The sequence below is a fragment of the Acanthaster planci genome, linkage group LG12 (assembly GCF_054643075.1).
Source record: "Acanthaster planci isolate LZ-2023a linkage group LG12, COTS_SCS, whole genome shotgun sequence".
Taxonomy (NCBI): Eukaryota; Metazoa; Echinodermata; class Asteroidea; order Valvatida; family Acanthasteridae; genus Acanthaster; species Acanthaster planci.
In genome coordinates, this window is record NC_141788.1 from 11495981 (window position 1) to 11513588 (window position 17608).

General features: G+C 39.5%; 1 protein-coding gene across 1 annotated transcript in view; it reads left to right on the top strand.

The window, feature by feature from the left end:
- The window catches only part of LOC110980179 (dynein axonemal heavy chain 2-like), a 281550-nt gene that overhangs the window by 86613 nt on the left and 177329 nt on the right, over window positions 1-17608 (top strand). Inside the window, 4 exon segments of the mRNA XM_022236585.2 lie at window positions 332-532; window positions 2962-3118; window positions 9150-9324; window positions 15512-15675. Coding sequence (XP_022092277.2) covers window positions 332-532; window positions 2962-3118; window positions 9150-9324; window positions 15512-15675 — 697 coding nt within the window.

A 17608-nucleotide genomic window follows, 5' to 3' on the forward strand; every position in this document is an offset into this window, starting at 1 on the left:
TGTTAGGGGTCGCTGTCCAGGGAAGGTAAAGTTACAAAACTATCACCAGAAGGTGTGCCATCCTGACCCCCACCAATAAAAAGTGTATGTGTTTATACAACACAGTAGAATAACAATTAACAAATGTACATTGAAAATAGGACAGATGCTGGGATTATCACACTATAGGGGTTTTCTGGTTTGCAGTCTTTCTCTTCTCCTTTCTGACAGTGGCCATACCTGTATGTTGGTTCTGGCTGTCCTTTTCAAGATAGGTTTGGGGAAGAAATGTCACATGTAATATTGTGTCAGTGAAAAAATTACTGATATTTAAATGTCTTCCTCTCAACAGGTACACAGAAGTGGCCAACAATGTACAAAAGGAAGAAACTGTTCTTAACATACAGTTTGTGCTTCTGGACTGCTCACCACTTAAAACTGCTTTACTTGGGCACTGTCATGAATGGGAAAATAAGTTTACTACTTTGCTCCGTGAGATGGCCAGCCAACAGCTGAAGGATCTACACAACTTTCTGTGCAGTAACCAAGATAAGTAAGTTGCCTAGAAAGATTGCAAATACTTTGGTTTTTGCATCACTTGATCAGCATCTGCTAGGTAATTCAGAAACTCTGTAGCAAAGTTATAGTCTGAGCTCCAAAACATAAAAAAATGAGTTTACCCTACATGGTGTGCTCCCTTGAAATTTGGGACATTTTTATACACAAAAAATACTGCTGTTTAAGAAAATAGGTGGTGTAATCAACAAAGTCCTCGCAAAAGTGCACATTTTCGACAAAATCCATTGTGGTTGCCAATTTTCCTGCCAAAATTATAAAAAAGTGTATTTTCCCGTAACTTTCTAAATAATCCCAAATTTGCTCAACATATGTTTAGTTGAAAACACAGACCAAATTCCCTGCTGTATGTTAAAATTTGGGATGTTTCAGATTGTGAACAAAATCCCAGATGTAATGTTTTTCAAAAAACTGGTGTGTATCGTATCTTTCACACATTTAGTGATGATTTCCTAATTTACTAGAAATTAAGCTAAGTGTTGGAGTAGCCTTCTATAGGCACAAAAGGTATTAGGTCAACTTGGACCCAAACCAGCTTGGATCCATACGAACTCTGCCATGCCAACTTGGTCCCTTGCCAACTCTAATGTAGCAGAAGATCATTATTTTAAACATGATCATGCACCATACCACAGCTAGTACCCTCTTAAGTTGCTGCCACAATCTTAACTCATCACACTTTGAACATTTCCTTTCATAAATCTAATGTTAATTGTACGACTACAAAGTTGTAGTATAGAAAATATCCATTTTTTAGAATGCAATAACTTCAAAGACATTATTATATGCAATGATGATTGGGGATTTTTCTGAGATATTTTCAACTGGGGCTCAGACAAATCTTTCACGAAGTCATACCAACAGACTAGCAACTGATCATAGGTGTGGTCAAGGTGCCTGTGCACTGCAGGTTGTACGCTGCGCCACCATGCATGCGACATCGCCGTCTGGGCCACACTGCACTGGTTAAGGGGCTGACATGCACTGTCCACCACTGTCATCGGGTCCCAATGCATGCAACATAATGTGACACACGCAATTTGCCAAACACATGATCTGCAATCTGTGTTAAATGCCTGAAACTTCGTCTTGCACACACCTTGAACTGTTGAGTTGTTACAACGGAAAACTTGGTAAACAGTCGAGTTGTCCCACTGGTTGAGTTGTCTTAATGGTCAAGTTGGCAAACGGTCGAGTTGTACGACATCCGTTCAAGTAAACTTTGCACAAGTTGAACTTTGACCAGTCCACTGATGCTCGTTGTTGAATTTTGGACTAAATTTCATGACACACATTGTTGCAGAGGCTTAAAAGGGCGTATTATTTCCTGAACATTTTCAAACTTTTTTGCTTGTTCTTTCATTTCATTCATTTCCCATGTTTAATTTTGTCTCTTTTTTGTATTTTATGAAACAATGTTCCATGGAGATAAACAATTTTCATTTTGTTAATCAATATTTTTCATTCAAATTTGTCATACAATCGTATACTATCTTTGGCATATTATACGTCAGGTTTCCTGATAAAAATTTTAAGATTGAAGGTTGTGCTAACCATTCATTTTGATTTTGGTACGGGTATCAAAGTAAATCTTATCCAGGTTGGGTCCGAGTTGGTTATGGGTCCGCATTGGTTGTGGGTCTGAGATGGCATTGGGTCTGAGTTGGCGTTGGGGCAGAATTGGAATTGGTCTGAGTTGCTTTGGGTCAGAGTTGACTCAAAACCCTACTGAATTCCAGTATTCAGTAGAGGAATAATAACAGCTAAGTATACACTATAGTTTTTCGTGTCATTTAACCTTCTCTGTATGTATTTCATTTAAACAAGACACATTTTCTTGAATAACAATTATGACCTAACCCAGTAGAGGATGACAAAGTTAAGTACTTAGGCCTACCCTTGTTACCAAAGTTACCAACCTTTGAATCCCAAACCATCCCGCTGTGCTGCTCTCGCACATTTTTATCGTGATGAAAATCTGATGCGTAGGCCCATATGTGTATGCATGCATATGCATGTATTTGGCACTGCTGCGATGCCACCCAGAGACAGGTCTCCAATTGCAGTGTTAAACAGTAATGATGTGTATCGATAGGGGTACCAGACATCTTCATTTTGGCATTATTTGCCTTGGATTTTCTTCTGAATTTCTTTCAAAATTAACATTTTTGCCGGAGTAAAATGTCACACACTGTCCGAATTCTTAATCACCTCGAATATACCAGCTATTAAAAAAACAAGACATTAAGGGGAGTAGATGGTGTAGGGTCATTTTTAGAAGGGATTTTGCTATTCTGGAGCTTAGACTATTATTGTGTTATTGTTATTCCTTATCCATATCATATGATCAGCATCACTATCTTCTAGCATCATATCTGTTGAATTTGTATTGTTTGCTTGTTACAGGCTGAGTAAGCCTCCTCAAACCCTTGATGAGCTTGGAGACAGTCTGTTATTGTTGGAACAACTACAGACAGATTTGAGTAAGATAGAAGCCCGTTTTCCACCTCTTCATGAACAGTTTGCTATCCTGGAGAAGTATGATGTAGCCATATCTGATGAGGTTAGTGTTGTAAATAAAGTTTGGTTAATCAGCCTTTACCACTTGGTCATAAACATAAAAGGATATGAAGTATACACAAGTGAATTTCATCTGTAAATTCATGAATCCGTAGGTCTTTGCATGGGTATCATTCATATAGCAGCAGCAACATACATGTAACTTGTTGATGTTGGAAGTGATGTTTTTAATATTACCAATATCCAGTCTCAAATCATCCATAAAACCTTGTTGTGCAGTTACTGTTACTAGTGCTGCAAGTGAGCTGCAGGGTTTGCAGAGATTAATGTCGAGATTGCTCTTGAACAGTTCGGTGGTGATGGTTGGGCATATGGAGGAATCATGAGGGGTCGGGAACTTAGAGTACTAGAAGTCAAGTTGACTTGCTCAGCACTGACTGTTACTTGCTGGATAAAGATGGGAGTTAAAGTATCATGGCTGGCTGTCCCAGTTGGCAATAGGTGGAAGGCCAGGTGTGGATGAAGGTTGGCCTTGAACTAGAAGAGGAGCTCCTGGAACACTAGAAAAATTTGAGGGGGGCTGCCAGATCGCTGGTGTATTCTTGCAGATACTGTGGGCGCATGCCCTGCTAGGAGTGGAGGTGGCCTTGAAGCAACACTTGAAGATAGGGTGGTGTCTATGAGAGAAGGCCATACAAGGGCTCATGGGTTGGTGATACCGAACACTGGCATTGAGGGGGTGGTGTATGTCACACTGGTCAAGGTACATGTACGTGCTGTGCCTGGTTGAAGACTAATGCTGAATGCAACCAGTTCTTTGGGCCCAGCTTACTGCTGCAGAGGGTAGAAGATCCCTTAGGGACTCCCTGTTTGACTGACTTCAGTCTGTGAGTAGTACGAGCAAGTGTTGACGTTAGTTGCCATGGCTGCTATCCCTTTAGCAATGATATTAACATTGCGTAAGGTTGAACTCCAAGTAGATGCTGCTGTAGCTGTCATCAGAGGGCACTTCTCATGGAGACCATCACACAGTAGGCCAAAGCGTAATCGGAGTGGTCCAGTGCGCCAAAATAGGGACATGGTGAATGCATTTTCCCCCCTGAATTTACTGTGATTTTATGAATGCTTAGCCCCTCTTTATCATCTCTTTATCATACTTTACGATATTTTCAAATAATGTGAACTTTGTGAATAAAACGCAACAACACGTGTCTTGGCTCCTATTACTCCATATGTGTACTGTAAATACATAGTTTGGTATCAGTCTATATATAGGTTGTGCAAATTGAGCACCCAAAACGGTGCATGTAATCTTATCAATCTGTCTGTAGCAGTGTCAGCTTACAGGTAGAGCTATGGCTACTTTTATGGGTATTTCCAATGCAGCGAAGACCTAGACACCTAAGCTCTGTGCTATGGGTTTGGATACAACACTGGATTGTGTGCCTAAAATAGCCCTGGTTCTCATGAGCAGTGTATCAGCAACGTGTGTTAGATTGGAAACCAGCCAACCATGCAGTCAACTTGGCTCACGTTGGCGTGAGATATGAATATGGAATGGGCTCTATGTACCGTAGATTGTACGCCCGTTTACAATATCCTCAATCCTCCTATTTCTGTGCACCTAAGTCTATGCAGCTGCCAGCCTTTGAAATCTACTGTGGCCAAGACGTGTTACACAAGATATATTTATTGAAAGGGCGAGTCCTGGTGTTTGTCATTGTAACAGCATTGTAACAGCACATATTCTGTGAATTTTTATAGCAATTTAAACAGCTTCAAATTTCAAATCTTCCTGCAAACATTTCCTGTTCATTTGAATAACTTTCTTCAATCAGTAAGGGTGGAACCAATTTGAATAAAGGACATTGTTTTCACTTTTTATAACATGAGGTCCCTCGGACTATCACCATTAAACATCCTTGCATAATAAATTTCAAGTAAAGTCCCTTAATGTGTCCGTCACTTATGTACTTGACAGTCTTCACTAGCTCAGCGCTAAATATGGTTACCTATATCCTCCAGTGGTCTGTCCGCACTTCTGCACACCCCATGACTCCACATCTACCTTGTCTCTAAATCTCCCTCCAAAAAAATCTGTAAGCATAATAATGAGCAAATAATGTTCATATCCCATCCTCCCACTGATTACCTTTATGAATATGGGTAACCCAGTGTCAACCCAAGTAATATATCTAGCTTTCCTCTGGGAAAAAAAATGAGTAACGAACACTAAAAAGGGATCCTCCACAAATTTTTGTTCATATTCACTCACTTGACAACATAAACAAAAATTAACATTTTGAAATTTCAAATGTAAGTGAAGAGTCCTTTATGCACCCTTGAAGCTTTACTGAGTCAACAAATTTTAATGACATAACGTGACACATTAAAAGTATGTACTAGACAATCGAGGGCAAACTGCTAGATGACACAAAGACTTCTGAATTTTTTATGGGAACTCATGACACAAACTCAAGTAGTTGTGTCTAAAATTTGCCAAAAAAGGGTCATTTACTCTTTTTACACATAAACTAAGATTACAGGATTAATTTCCAACATTTTGGGGTCTTCCAAAGTTTTGAAAACGGACAAATGATACAAGTGATCGCTGGCTGTTCTACAGCACACAAGTTTTATGTACATAAATGTGTATGTGTACTTCAGCTTAAAAATACTTTGCCCAAGGCAAATTACTCTTTTTCAAGTTGCAATATTGGCATTTATGTAAAGATAGTGTGGAAATTGGCTACAGAAACTGAAAATGGCTATATCTTTTTAATCCATTATTCCTTCATATAGGAGAAAGTGATTAATTTGTAATTGCTTATTTTTCTCAACCATACTAATAAAATATTAGGATTGAAAATGTTGCAGGTTACAGTTCAGTGTAAACAAAAGTAAATTTCCAAAAAACAACTGGGTTTAGCCTGAGGTAAAGCCAGTGTGGTCGGTAGTTTTACGCACCACGCCTATCAGCAGTAGAGATATATCAAACTCGCCACACCAAGATGCCGCTTCGTAGGACCTCAGCTAGCCTGCAGGATGGTATCCAGCCCAGTAAAAGTGCTTGCCTAGTACATAAACCACAGGAAGAGAGGGATAACCATGAAATACAGCAACACAGCACAAGCGGCAAGCCATTCAGCCAACACCCACAGTGATGCCGCCAGTTCAGTTAAGAATGGTGGGATGGTGTGGACAAGGAGTAGTGGTAGCACTCACTCAGCCAATGCCCATAGTGATGCCGGCATCTACGGTCCAGCCAATACCCATGATGCAGTCGTTGCCCCCAGTGCAGGCAGCACTCATAGTCCATCCCTCCCAGGGGTTGGATGAGTTAACAGCCTTAGGCAATAACAGTTTACTAAATGGCTTACATAAGGGAGGCTAGAAACTATGCGGTCTGCATGCATAGGTTTGGGATTGTCATGTTAGTTCTGTCTCACCGTTAGGTGGGCATGTCTCCCAGTTATTAAAAGAGACTGGAAGTTACTGGAAAAATGAGTATGTTGACATGTCTAATCTTTTTCTGGATAGCGCAGCAGCAGTGCTGGCGAAAGTTAATAGCTTCAGAAGTAGCACTCATGGTAGAGGGCAATAAGATGTTTTTGTGGCCTAGCGCTTTGCCAACAGGCTGCCTGACCAAACTTGATACATGGGATAAGTGGGTCTCAGCGGGTCTCTGATGAGCAGTTCCGCCTCGCCGGGCAGGAGACACAACCTGATAGGTCGTGGGCAGAGTTAGATACAGAACTATGGCTAAATACAGCAACCTGCAGACTATCACCACCGGGCTGTGTACAGGTTGTTGGATCTGCTTTGCATTTAACAGACTGGGTGGTTGTAAATATTTTGGCTGTAAATTTCAACACCGCTGCACCAAATGCACCAGTTCGGGACACAGTGCACATGTCTGCAAGTTTATGGCAACCAAATACGTTACCAGCAGTGGGGACCTAAGGGGCCTAAGACAAAGGAATTTGTGCAGATTGCGCTGATAAACTCTACATTGTCCGGTGAAAATAACTCATCTATGAGTACCCGAGAAAAATGCTTGACCCACCGCAGCTGCTAAAGCTCGCTTTTGCACTCCCAACACCAATTAAACTGTCAGTATTGTTGAACTGGCTTGAGTCCTATGATATTTCAGATCGAAAAATTTTACAAGACGGTTTTTGACAGGGATTCTCATTGAGTTACACTGGACCACAGGTTAGCAGGAATTCAGAATGCCTATGATCAGCATCATTACAGCCCAAGATTGTCAAAGGAAAACTCGACAAAAAAATTCAATCCAGTCACATTGTAGGGCCCTTCATGGCCCGCCCTCTTGATGATTTACAATGCTCTCCCATTGGGCTTGTGCCCCAAAAGAGCCAGGCTCATATCACTCAGGTCACTGTCTATCATTTCTTCATGGAAGTTCAATGATTTTATTGACAATGAGCAGTGCAAGGTACAGTTCGTGTTGTTTGATGTCACAGTGCAAATAGTTGTTCAATCAGGGAAAAGTGCATACATGTACATGGCCAAATCTGATACAGTGTCCACCTTTTGTCTGTTCCCAATCTCACCTAATGACTATGATTTGTTTGGCTTCAAGTTCTAAAACCAATTTTATTTCAACAAATTATTACCGATCGGGTGCGCAGTTTCCTGTGCGCTGTTCAAAAAATTCTGTACTTTTCTTGAATTCAAGGTACACCAAATGACATACGAAGGCGATGTCACACACTACCTAGACGATTTTTTATTCATCACAGCCTCAAGGGGTACATGTCAAGAACGATTGGACAATTTTGCATGTAATAGGTGTGCATGTATTGTTGGTGACCCTATAATCCGTGGGGCGACTTTTGACATGGATGCTCCAATTCATGTACACTGGAACGGGAGGAGTTGGGCGCAACTTTACGAGTTACAACAATTGTTAAACCACATGGTTGGGAATCCTGCTTTAATCGTTGTTCATTTGGGTACGAATGACCTGGTCCAGCTTGATTTTTTTCGCACTCTGAAAGGTGATAGCACTAGGGATATCACAATGTTGCTGACAATTTCCGTACACCATTATTGTGTAGTCTACCATCTTGCCCCGCTTCTTTTACTATGGTGTTCAGTCTCAACAGTGCATTGAGGGTGCGCGTTGTGTAGCAAATTGATTGACAAAAAATCCATTTTTTGTAGTTTGAGTATAATAAGTGATGAATACAGAGCTGTCCAGTAAAAAACAGTATTTTGATAACACCAGAAACATTTAAAATCATCTCCATTTGATTCTACAGGTTCAGAAACAGTTAGATGAACTGTATTTGAAACCTACCAGTTCATTTGAAAATAATTCTAGTGCACTTTGGTCATGTTGTTGGCCACTGTGCATTAGCTGTGATGTTACAAGCTGACAACGATAGCACTGGCTAATTCAGCAGGAGCAGAGGTGCTCAAGCCATCAACAATGCTGTCTGCTGTTTCCATGGTTCTCAGTCTCTATTCCCCACAGCCAAAGGAATTTTTGAAACATGAGCATGCTCACAAACACAGCAGGAAAGGGTAGAAAGGTCACAAAACTTCACTATAACTTGCATAAACCCTTTGAAGGAATTGGTTGAAAGTGTGCAGACTGTGGAGGGCCAATCACTCAGGATTTACTCAGGATTTACTCTCAACATAAATGCATGAGGTGTTTGGAAGGTCCACTTTGGGCCCTCTGTGCCAAAGGGGTTCTCCAGAGATAAGCACAGCAAAACATAGAAACTTGTACAAAGAAACAAACTTTAAATGAATGGTCTATTAAGCAGTCAAAACATTATGGTTTAGAATTTTAGGCAAGGCTGGTTTGTGATGTGGTGTGATATACTGGTCTATTTTGCATATGTACTGTTTGTTAACTGTTGTGTCTTGTTTCTCTTCACATTTGTTGCACCAGTTCATAATTTTCTTGGGGGGGATATGCAAATGGATCAGTTCACAGTGTAGAGCACCTTACAGTCGAAGCACTCTTGTTTTTAATGTGAATCAGAAAAAACCCCACAAATTTTCACATGAAAAGTCTTTTTGTTGTATCAATGCAGGTACGTCAAATGCTAGACGAGTTGGATAATGAGTGGGTGGCATTCCAACAATGTTTAATTGATAGTGACGCAATGCTGAAGAAACACAAAGAGAAATTCAAGACAGGCCTTATTCATTCATCTGAAGAATTCAAAAAGTCTGTCGCTAACCTACTTGATGACTTCAACAGTAATGGTAAGTCATTTAATCCCATACCACATTCACAGATATGTTTATGAAGTCCCTTACAATGATTGACACGGTACTATGTGATCAGAGAGCTTTTGGGTAAACAGCAGACATTCAGAACATGTTAGAAACAATTGCTGTGGACCTGTTAAATTTTTACATGTAACTGAATAGGGTTAACGCAAAAATATGACAGAAACATGGATGCGGCAGCGCCATGCTGTGAATTCTCATTTACCAGAAAATCCGAGTTCAGCAGCCTGAATTCGGGTGTTCTGGCAGGTACAACCAGGATTTCAGGCATCTCTTATCAGCTACTGTTATTGCCCTCAGGGGATTTTGTTACAAGCTAATATTGCTAACGCTGCATCTATGGAAGACAACTTTGTTCCTTTGTGAAAACGAAAAATGCAAATTATTTGAATTCTGCCCCAGTGGGATCATCATGATTTGGCTGATTTTAGCAAATTTGGTAAAAATGACTGCACTAAGTTTTAGGCAGTTGATTTTGCAAAGAAATCAGAAATTTGAAAAAAAAGTCATGATTTTGTGCCAATTTGTCTCTTTGTGAAAACAGGGACATTATTTTGCAATATTTGGATGAAACCCCAAATTTGTCAATCATCAAACTGTGCCAAATGCCCTGCAGTTTTACTCAAAACAGCATCAGCAGTGTCTCTAAAAGTAGTAAAAATTTTACATAGCATGGGAGGCACCTACACACATGTAGGTACATGTACTGAATCACATTTCACAAGATTTAATTTACAGTTTCCAGTGAATAAAAAGCATATATATATACCTCATATGTGGTACGTGAGAAGTTGCAAATACTGTTTTCTGGTTTTGGTTAATGGTGTGCAAAAATTTCAATTAAACATTTACAAAGTTAAACATTGATATTGATCCCTGTTAAAATGCTGCCAAACATACATATATGAGCTGGGATTGTCAATGTAACATACAAGGAAATATTTCACGATGCTTGATATATAGTTAAATCATCTTTCCACGTTGAACTAAACTGTATTTAACTTCAATATATTCCTGTGGATTAATTTACCCACAGAAAATTTGTTTGCAAAATATGACTTCCATTATCATTCCAGTTCATGTGCACTTTATTAATTAAAGGGCCCATGAAAAGGGGGTTTTATTAGTTATAATTGAAAATTGTATGTTTTAAATGTTATCCAGAATGTAAAAATTGTTGTTTTGATTAATAACTGGGAAAAACAAAACAAATGTTTGGTGAAACAGCCCCGCCCGAGAGGTATCTCAGTATCTCCCGCGGCCTACGGCAACACCTACAGAGATTGGTAAGCCTGCATAACTTTCCCACTGAATCAACATTTAGACGAATTTGGACATTGAAAGTCAGACTCACAAGAGCCACGTGGTCGGGACCTATAGCGCATTTCTAGCCACAGTGTTTTCTTCAGAGCACGTACAACTTGTTTGAGGTTAAATTTAAACGAATGTTGAAGTCAGACGGCACGCCCATAATTGTCTTCATGGACCCTTTAATGAAAGTGTGCATATAATGAATCTTTTGGATATGTATTTGACAAAACCCTAAATCTTTCTAGATCTTAATTACAGTGAATAAAATATTTTGGATAAGACTGATATTAATGAATGTTCAGAGTCTTGCAGCATTCAAAACAGTAGGAATAGTGATTATCAACATGTTCCTGTGGTGCATCTCAACTTCCTCATCATTTAGTCTTTCCAAAGGATCTAAAGGTACATGTGGGAACACTGTAAAGATTCAATTACTAGTCTCCCAACATCAGGTTCTAAATCTACATGTAAATTAATGTATCTTAGGCGTGGGGTCAAAATACAGACGGTTTAGAAACAGTTCAACGGTTGGTGTTAATCCCCCTTCATTCCGTTCGTCTTTTGGTGTTGGACAGTTCAACGGATTGAAAAGAACCGTCTGCCCCGAACTGTCCAGCTTCACGGGCAACCCTGCAACAATGGAGTTTGTGGCTTACACAGCCATAGTTGTGAACAAATGATCCTATTCAATTAGAACTTCATTGGCCCCGATCAGCCTTTCTGGGCTGGCCGTAAGGATTAGTGGTTAAACACCTTGTGATAGAGATGCAAAATCAACTGCATTCTAGGCTACAGACATTTCTCTAGCTTCAAAAACGTTTTGAGTGGGTAATTCATGACTAAAAGACATCGCCACAAGATCTTTAAGCGTTTTTTAGACTGGAAAATAAATACGTTTATATGGGAAATGCCAAACACGGCTGCCTCATTTTACCGCCTGATCTATCGTCTCTGAAAGGAAATATCCACATACACACAATATGAATTTATTTTGAACTTCAGTCACGTGTTCCATATTCTTTGAAAGTAAAAAAAAATTCAAACTCCGCATCAAATAGTGCTGCAAGTATGTGTCAAGGTTCGGTTCGGTTCAGACAAGGCTCAGACATTTTTTGCCGAACTTCGGATCGGTTGGGGTTCGGACATGTACACATACAATGCACACTGAGACATCAAATTTAGGCTCGCTACGATCGTGCTGCAAAGGCCTATATAGTATTTCTGTGTATAAAAATGATGAATCTCCTTTCTCTCCCCATCCACAAGCAACTTTGATTTGAATACTTTTTGTTTTTAAACTGTTTCCCCAGAGTTTGTCTATGGGTACATTTCTGACCGTGTTTTGCCGACCAGAAGCGGTTGTGTTCGGACCACGCTTGACTCAACAAAACGATTTTAAGATATGTGCAAATAGAAAAAACAGCATGCTCAATTAGGACTTTCCTCCTTCAGTACAGAATGCAAGATCGAGCGAATCGTGTTTTGGTAATTTTTGTGAAATAGATTCAACTAAGAAAATGGCTTTCGGTGCATATCTCAGGAGGATCCTTTCCAAAGAAGGCGTGCACGTGACCAAAGGGGTGATTTTCCATCAGCCTCTTTTGAAGGGATAACAGCATTTTGTTATTTGAGATCTGGCAACTTCCATTACAACGCATTGGCACTATGATCAAACCCTTCATTGTCAAATGAAAGGCAAGTTAGGCCACCGCGCGAACAAAAATCTACTTATGCCCTGTGCAAAAGCACAGCATAAACCAAACTCCTTGGCATCCGGGGATGCCTAGGCACCTTGGATCGAGCGCAAGTCGATTGTTATCAGCATCCAACCAAAATTCGTTTTGCACTCCATTTACGAGACCATTGGCCTAATATGGAACGTCATTACCCTAATATGGAACGTAAGGGCGTGGCTATCGGAGATTGGCAAATAAAATAATAAATCTGAATATACATGAGCACGACTGGACGTAGTGAAAATTTAGAAATGTTATGCAGCGACAATGCCTTACGTTGCGTGTTCTTTGTTGATTTCTGAGTGATTTTCACCCCATGCATTTTACAACCATCTCATGATGTGGGCCATTGTAAGTTTCAGTATGTTCATGCACGTGTGGAGCACGCCGTACAACTCATTAACCATTTTTCGTTGTGTTTGTTTTTTATCAAGTTTTCTTGTATTTTTTATGTATTCCCGCGTGCCACCAATGAAATGCATTATTAAAGCCGTACATTCAAACCAAACAGTTTGGTTCGGCGGTTCGCCCGCAGCACTAGATTAAATTGTGTTTATTGTTTTAATTTACTGTGCATTAAAGTTTGATAGGTAAAGTCAAACACCAGAGATTAGTATAAAACTCGACATGTTTGTTTTTCCAACATGAACACTAAGTCATGTATGATTCAGGTAAATACTATTTCAAGTTAGTATATTCGATTCTTCAGGTATACAGTTAGGTGTGTATTTGACTCACGATACCGAAACAAAATATCATGATTATAGGGTATCGAGACCTGAAAAGACTGGTCTGGAAACCGACAGCGCAGATATTTCACACTTTATTAGCAACTTGAACACAACTACTGAATACACCTGCTTTATCAGCTAAGTTAAAACAGTCTGCGGAATCCTCCTGCAGAGCTGCAGAGTAAAGAGCTATTGTCATGACTCATCCACCAGACCCCAGAAGTCTGGAAGCTGCAGAAAGCACGGTGTACTCGACTGCAACCGTTCGGCCAGCCTTTGCTGAAGTGTTTGTCTGTTCGATGTTGACCGTCGGTAGGGCTTAGCGTTTACAAAGCGTTGAACGCTTTCAAAAACGTTTGTATTTTGACCTCGCACCTTACTGCAATCCCACATGCATGATCTACATGTCACGAGACGCACCTGATATTCATCCAACATGAAAATTGACTTTCTCAAAGTATAGGATATGTATTTAATATATTATATGTACTATACAATCTATTAAATAATATTAAAGAAAGTGTTGTAACTTAATCATGCAGCACCCCATGACTTGTGCCAATTAAACAAGTGAACAAGAAACCGAATGGCTGCATGGTGCAAACACTTTGTTGTACGTGCAGTACCGTCTTGGGGAAAGTTAGCACACAGCATATTATGGTAATGCTTACAAAGACTTTGTAGAAGAGTGATTCAGTTTGAACCGCTTGAGCATCATCCCAAAGCCAACGAGGTGCAGCACTGAACCTTCACGTCTTGGTCAAAGAAAAGGGCAGCAACAAGAGTCTCTTCAGCTCACTTGCACCACAAAAGTTTGCATCAGTACAATGCAGAACGAATGTTCTGATGAATCAACGCAAAGGGAGAGGGCCCTCAGTGTACATGGTTTGGCTACCAAAACGAAACACAACCTAACACAGATTAAATATAAACAGCTAAAGGCACTCTATACAGCATTGCTGTTCTAGGTTCATACAGTACTATGCTTGACTGTAAAGATATAAAGTGACGAAGGGGGATTTCTATGAAAGACAGCAGAGGGACAAGGTAATGCAAGTAGGTTGACCGATTACTTTTAATACTCTCAAGACAAAAAAATGGGGAAATGAAAATGCCAAAAAGAGAGCAATAGAGGGACCAGGTAACCCAGGCAGGTCACTAGGTCACATACAGGTTTATATTTTTCAAATGATTTCAATTTGAAAACAAAAACATTTTGAAAATTCATAATTCCTTCATATCGACCCCAAAAAATTGAGCAAATCTACATCTGTGTCACTGAAGCGAAACTTTACAAATGCAGAATGCCGACTTTGGTGATCAATAACTTCTAGGTTTTCCATACTATAATGCATAGTTTACGTTTGTTATATATGGTACATCTCAAAGCCAAGTGAAGCTTAAAATTGTACACATTAATGATATGCAAGGAACGTCTATTGCATGGTGTTGGTATACAAATAATGAGTGTTTATGAGTAAAGTGGTAAGAATAATTGCGTGATGAGTGACAGATGAAACGTCTATTCCTCTTGGCTTCGCCTCATGGAATAGACCGTTTCATCTGTCACCTCATGCAATTATTCTTACCATTGCATAAATGCGAAACATTCACTATTTGCTTTATACAACACCTGCATAAATCCTCCTCATCTGATTTTCTGAGTACAGCTGGATTAATTAACTAATTCGAACTAGAAGTTGTCCACTTGTGAAACTGTTAATTTTCCGTCATGATATTCCTAGCTTGTTTCATCATTTGGCAGCATTACTTACAAACAAGTTCTCATGATTATTTTGTAGAATTGTGAATGGTGGAGCTTGATCGCCCATCATTTTGCCATAAAGAAACTTGCACCACTAGAACCTGCAGTGCAATTGATCTGGAGGTGTTGGTTATTCGTTTCTAATGCACAGTAGTTATAAATTTTTTGCACTCTGTGTGTATGTCGCACGTGCGCTTATGCGCATGCTGTGTGTTGATGCAAATAATTCAATGCCATGTGATCAACGATTCCCCAATCAGATGATAGGGATTTATTCAGGTGTTGTACATTTATAACATCTGCTACGGCATGGAAAATAATGCATGCACAGACTCCAGACTGTAAAGTGTAACACTTCAACATATTGCCAACCACTTCTGTCTATAGAGGGTGCACTTTAGACACAACAGCATCTTGACGTACAGACTGTCAATAAGCAGATATCCATCATATGATTTTGACCAACCTACCACATTTCTGACCAACACAGATTTTTCTTCTTGAATCAAGGAATACTATAAATCACCAGATTTCTTATCCGTCTATCTTTGTGACCACAAATTATTGGTTTCATTTCTTTTTTACATTTTATTTTCAATTTCTTTCATTTGTTGAAGGACCATTTAGTAGTTCCTTGGCATGTGAAGAGGCACTGCATGTGGTTTCCCAAATCAGAGATCAAGTGAACAGTCTTAAAGAACAAGAAGCCAAGTTACGTAGAGGACTTGGTATCTTCAAGATTGATCAACCTCCATCCAAGGAAATTCAACAAATTGATAAGGTATGTGTAAATAGGTCAATAGTAGTCAATAGATTATTTATAATATAGTGCACCATCGCTATACCAACCATTACAGGGGCCACACAAAATGTTTGGTGCAGTGGTTTTTCGGTGTAGCAATTTTCAGTAACCATTGCCCCTGTTACGGCTCAGATCTGTCCAAACGTGTGGGGACCTACCTCATGATTTTGTTTGTGTAACGATTTTTGGCAAACAGTGCCAGTTTATTCCCCCCCCCTGAAAAAAGTAATGCCAAATTCCCGCATTTTGAACTCAGTATCTTCCTCTCTTCAAGGATCCAAGAGGAATGTTTTGTGTACCCAATTGTTTGGCATAGCAGTGTTCAGTATATTGTCCTTGCTCTTTAATGTTATCTAAAAAAGTGTGAATGTTGATTTGGGTGTTTTGCTACTTTCATTTGGATTTCAAAACTAAAAGTAAATTTAGTCAGAATGCAAAATGGTAAGACATTTGCAGATATTGTCTTTTTGATACATTAAAATCTCTATATTGTACCTCGGGAATGAATAAAACATTTTGAGTGATCCAAATTTTATGCCAGCAAATGTTCCTATTCATGGAGTCGTACTACACATACTATGCATATGCTTATATACTGTCTACTTCAAATAAAATCACTTCACTCCACAGTTTTATTTTCCTTCCTTTCAGTCATTCTAATGGTGCATAATTTCACAAATCATCATTTTATATGGTTTTATGCTGTTACCTACAAGTTCTTTTTTATTGAAAATAATAACCATTTAAACGCTGTACCTTCGAGCGGCAAAACTTTCACGGTGGTGCTGAGTGTTTGGTCAGTCACCCACATCCTGCCCTCCAAGACTGACAGAGCCCCAAGTTATACTTCCCAGTGAAGTAATGATCATTGTTACTTAGAAATTACAATCAAAATCAAAACATTAAAAAATAAAAACAAATAAAATAAAAATAAACGAACATCATAAATTAATTTTAAAAAATAGATCTTCAGATGAGGTTTCAACAACTGACACTGGGGGCACTTCTAACATAGAGCGGCAACTTGTTCCACTCAACTGGTGTGGCAACAGAGAATGATCTATCTCTATAGGTAGAAAGAGTCCTACCCACTACTCGAGGATGTTTCAGCAACCCAGGAATGGTTGAGCACGACTCCTCAATTTGTACAGATACTGACCTACTATGTGATACATCCAGTTTCTTTTGAAGATACTCAATCTTACTTGTATTAGTTGACAAACCATTCAGTCACATCCCATTCAGGTCCAGATGGTAGCATTTGGCAACTTATTCATTTGACGTCTCTTTGATTCATGTATAATAGTTGCTGAAAATGGCAGCCAGCCAGCCCATCCTTATGGTAATTGTCTTAGCATTATTGAGATACTGACCGTAGGCAAGACAGCTATCTCTGTACACCTGGTGATCACTTTCCAAACCAGATTTCAGCCACTTCCTTTCACACTGCCTGTTTGCAGTGGTTGACATCACAGAGTTGATCAGTGTGATAGTACATGTACATTGGACCTATGGAACATGTTTATCTAAGAGTTCTTGGAAGACTTGGTTGTATTGTGTAATGAGATCATGAAGATTCGTGTGGGAATCAATTAACACCAGGTTCAGATAGGAGAATGTCTGCCTTTAAGTCATTTACATTGATTTGTTTCAGTCGCCTGGAAATGGTGACTTTTGGATGAGCTGGGTTTGGACAGTTGAATCTCCATGATGATGGCCACGTGATCAGATCAAAGGCAGTCATCAACCTCTATTTTTAATACAAGTTTTTCCATATTCCTAGCAACAACCAAGTCTAGTGTGTAGGGCCAACAACTAATTGAGACAAGTCAGCAGATGTCAGTTAGTTTAGAAATCTCCAAAGTTCACTTCCCTGGCCATGTTTTAGTAATGGCCAATCACAAACAGATGG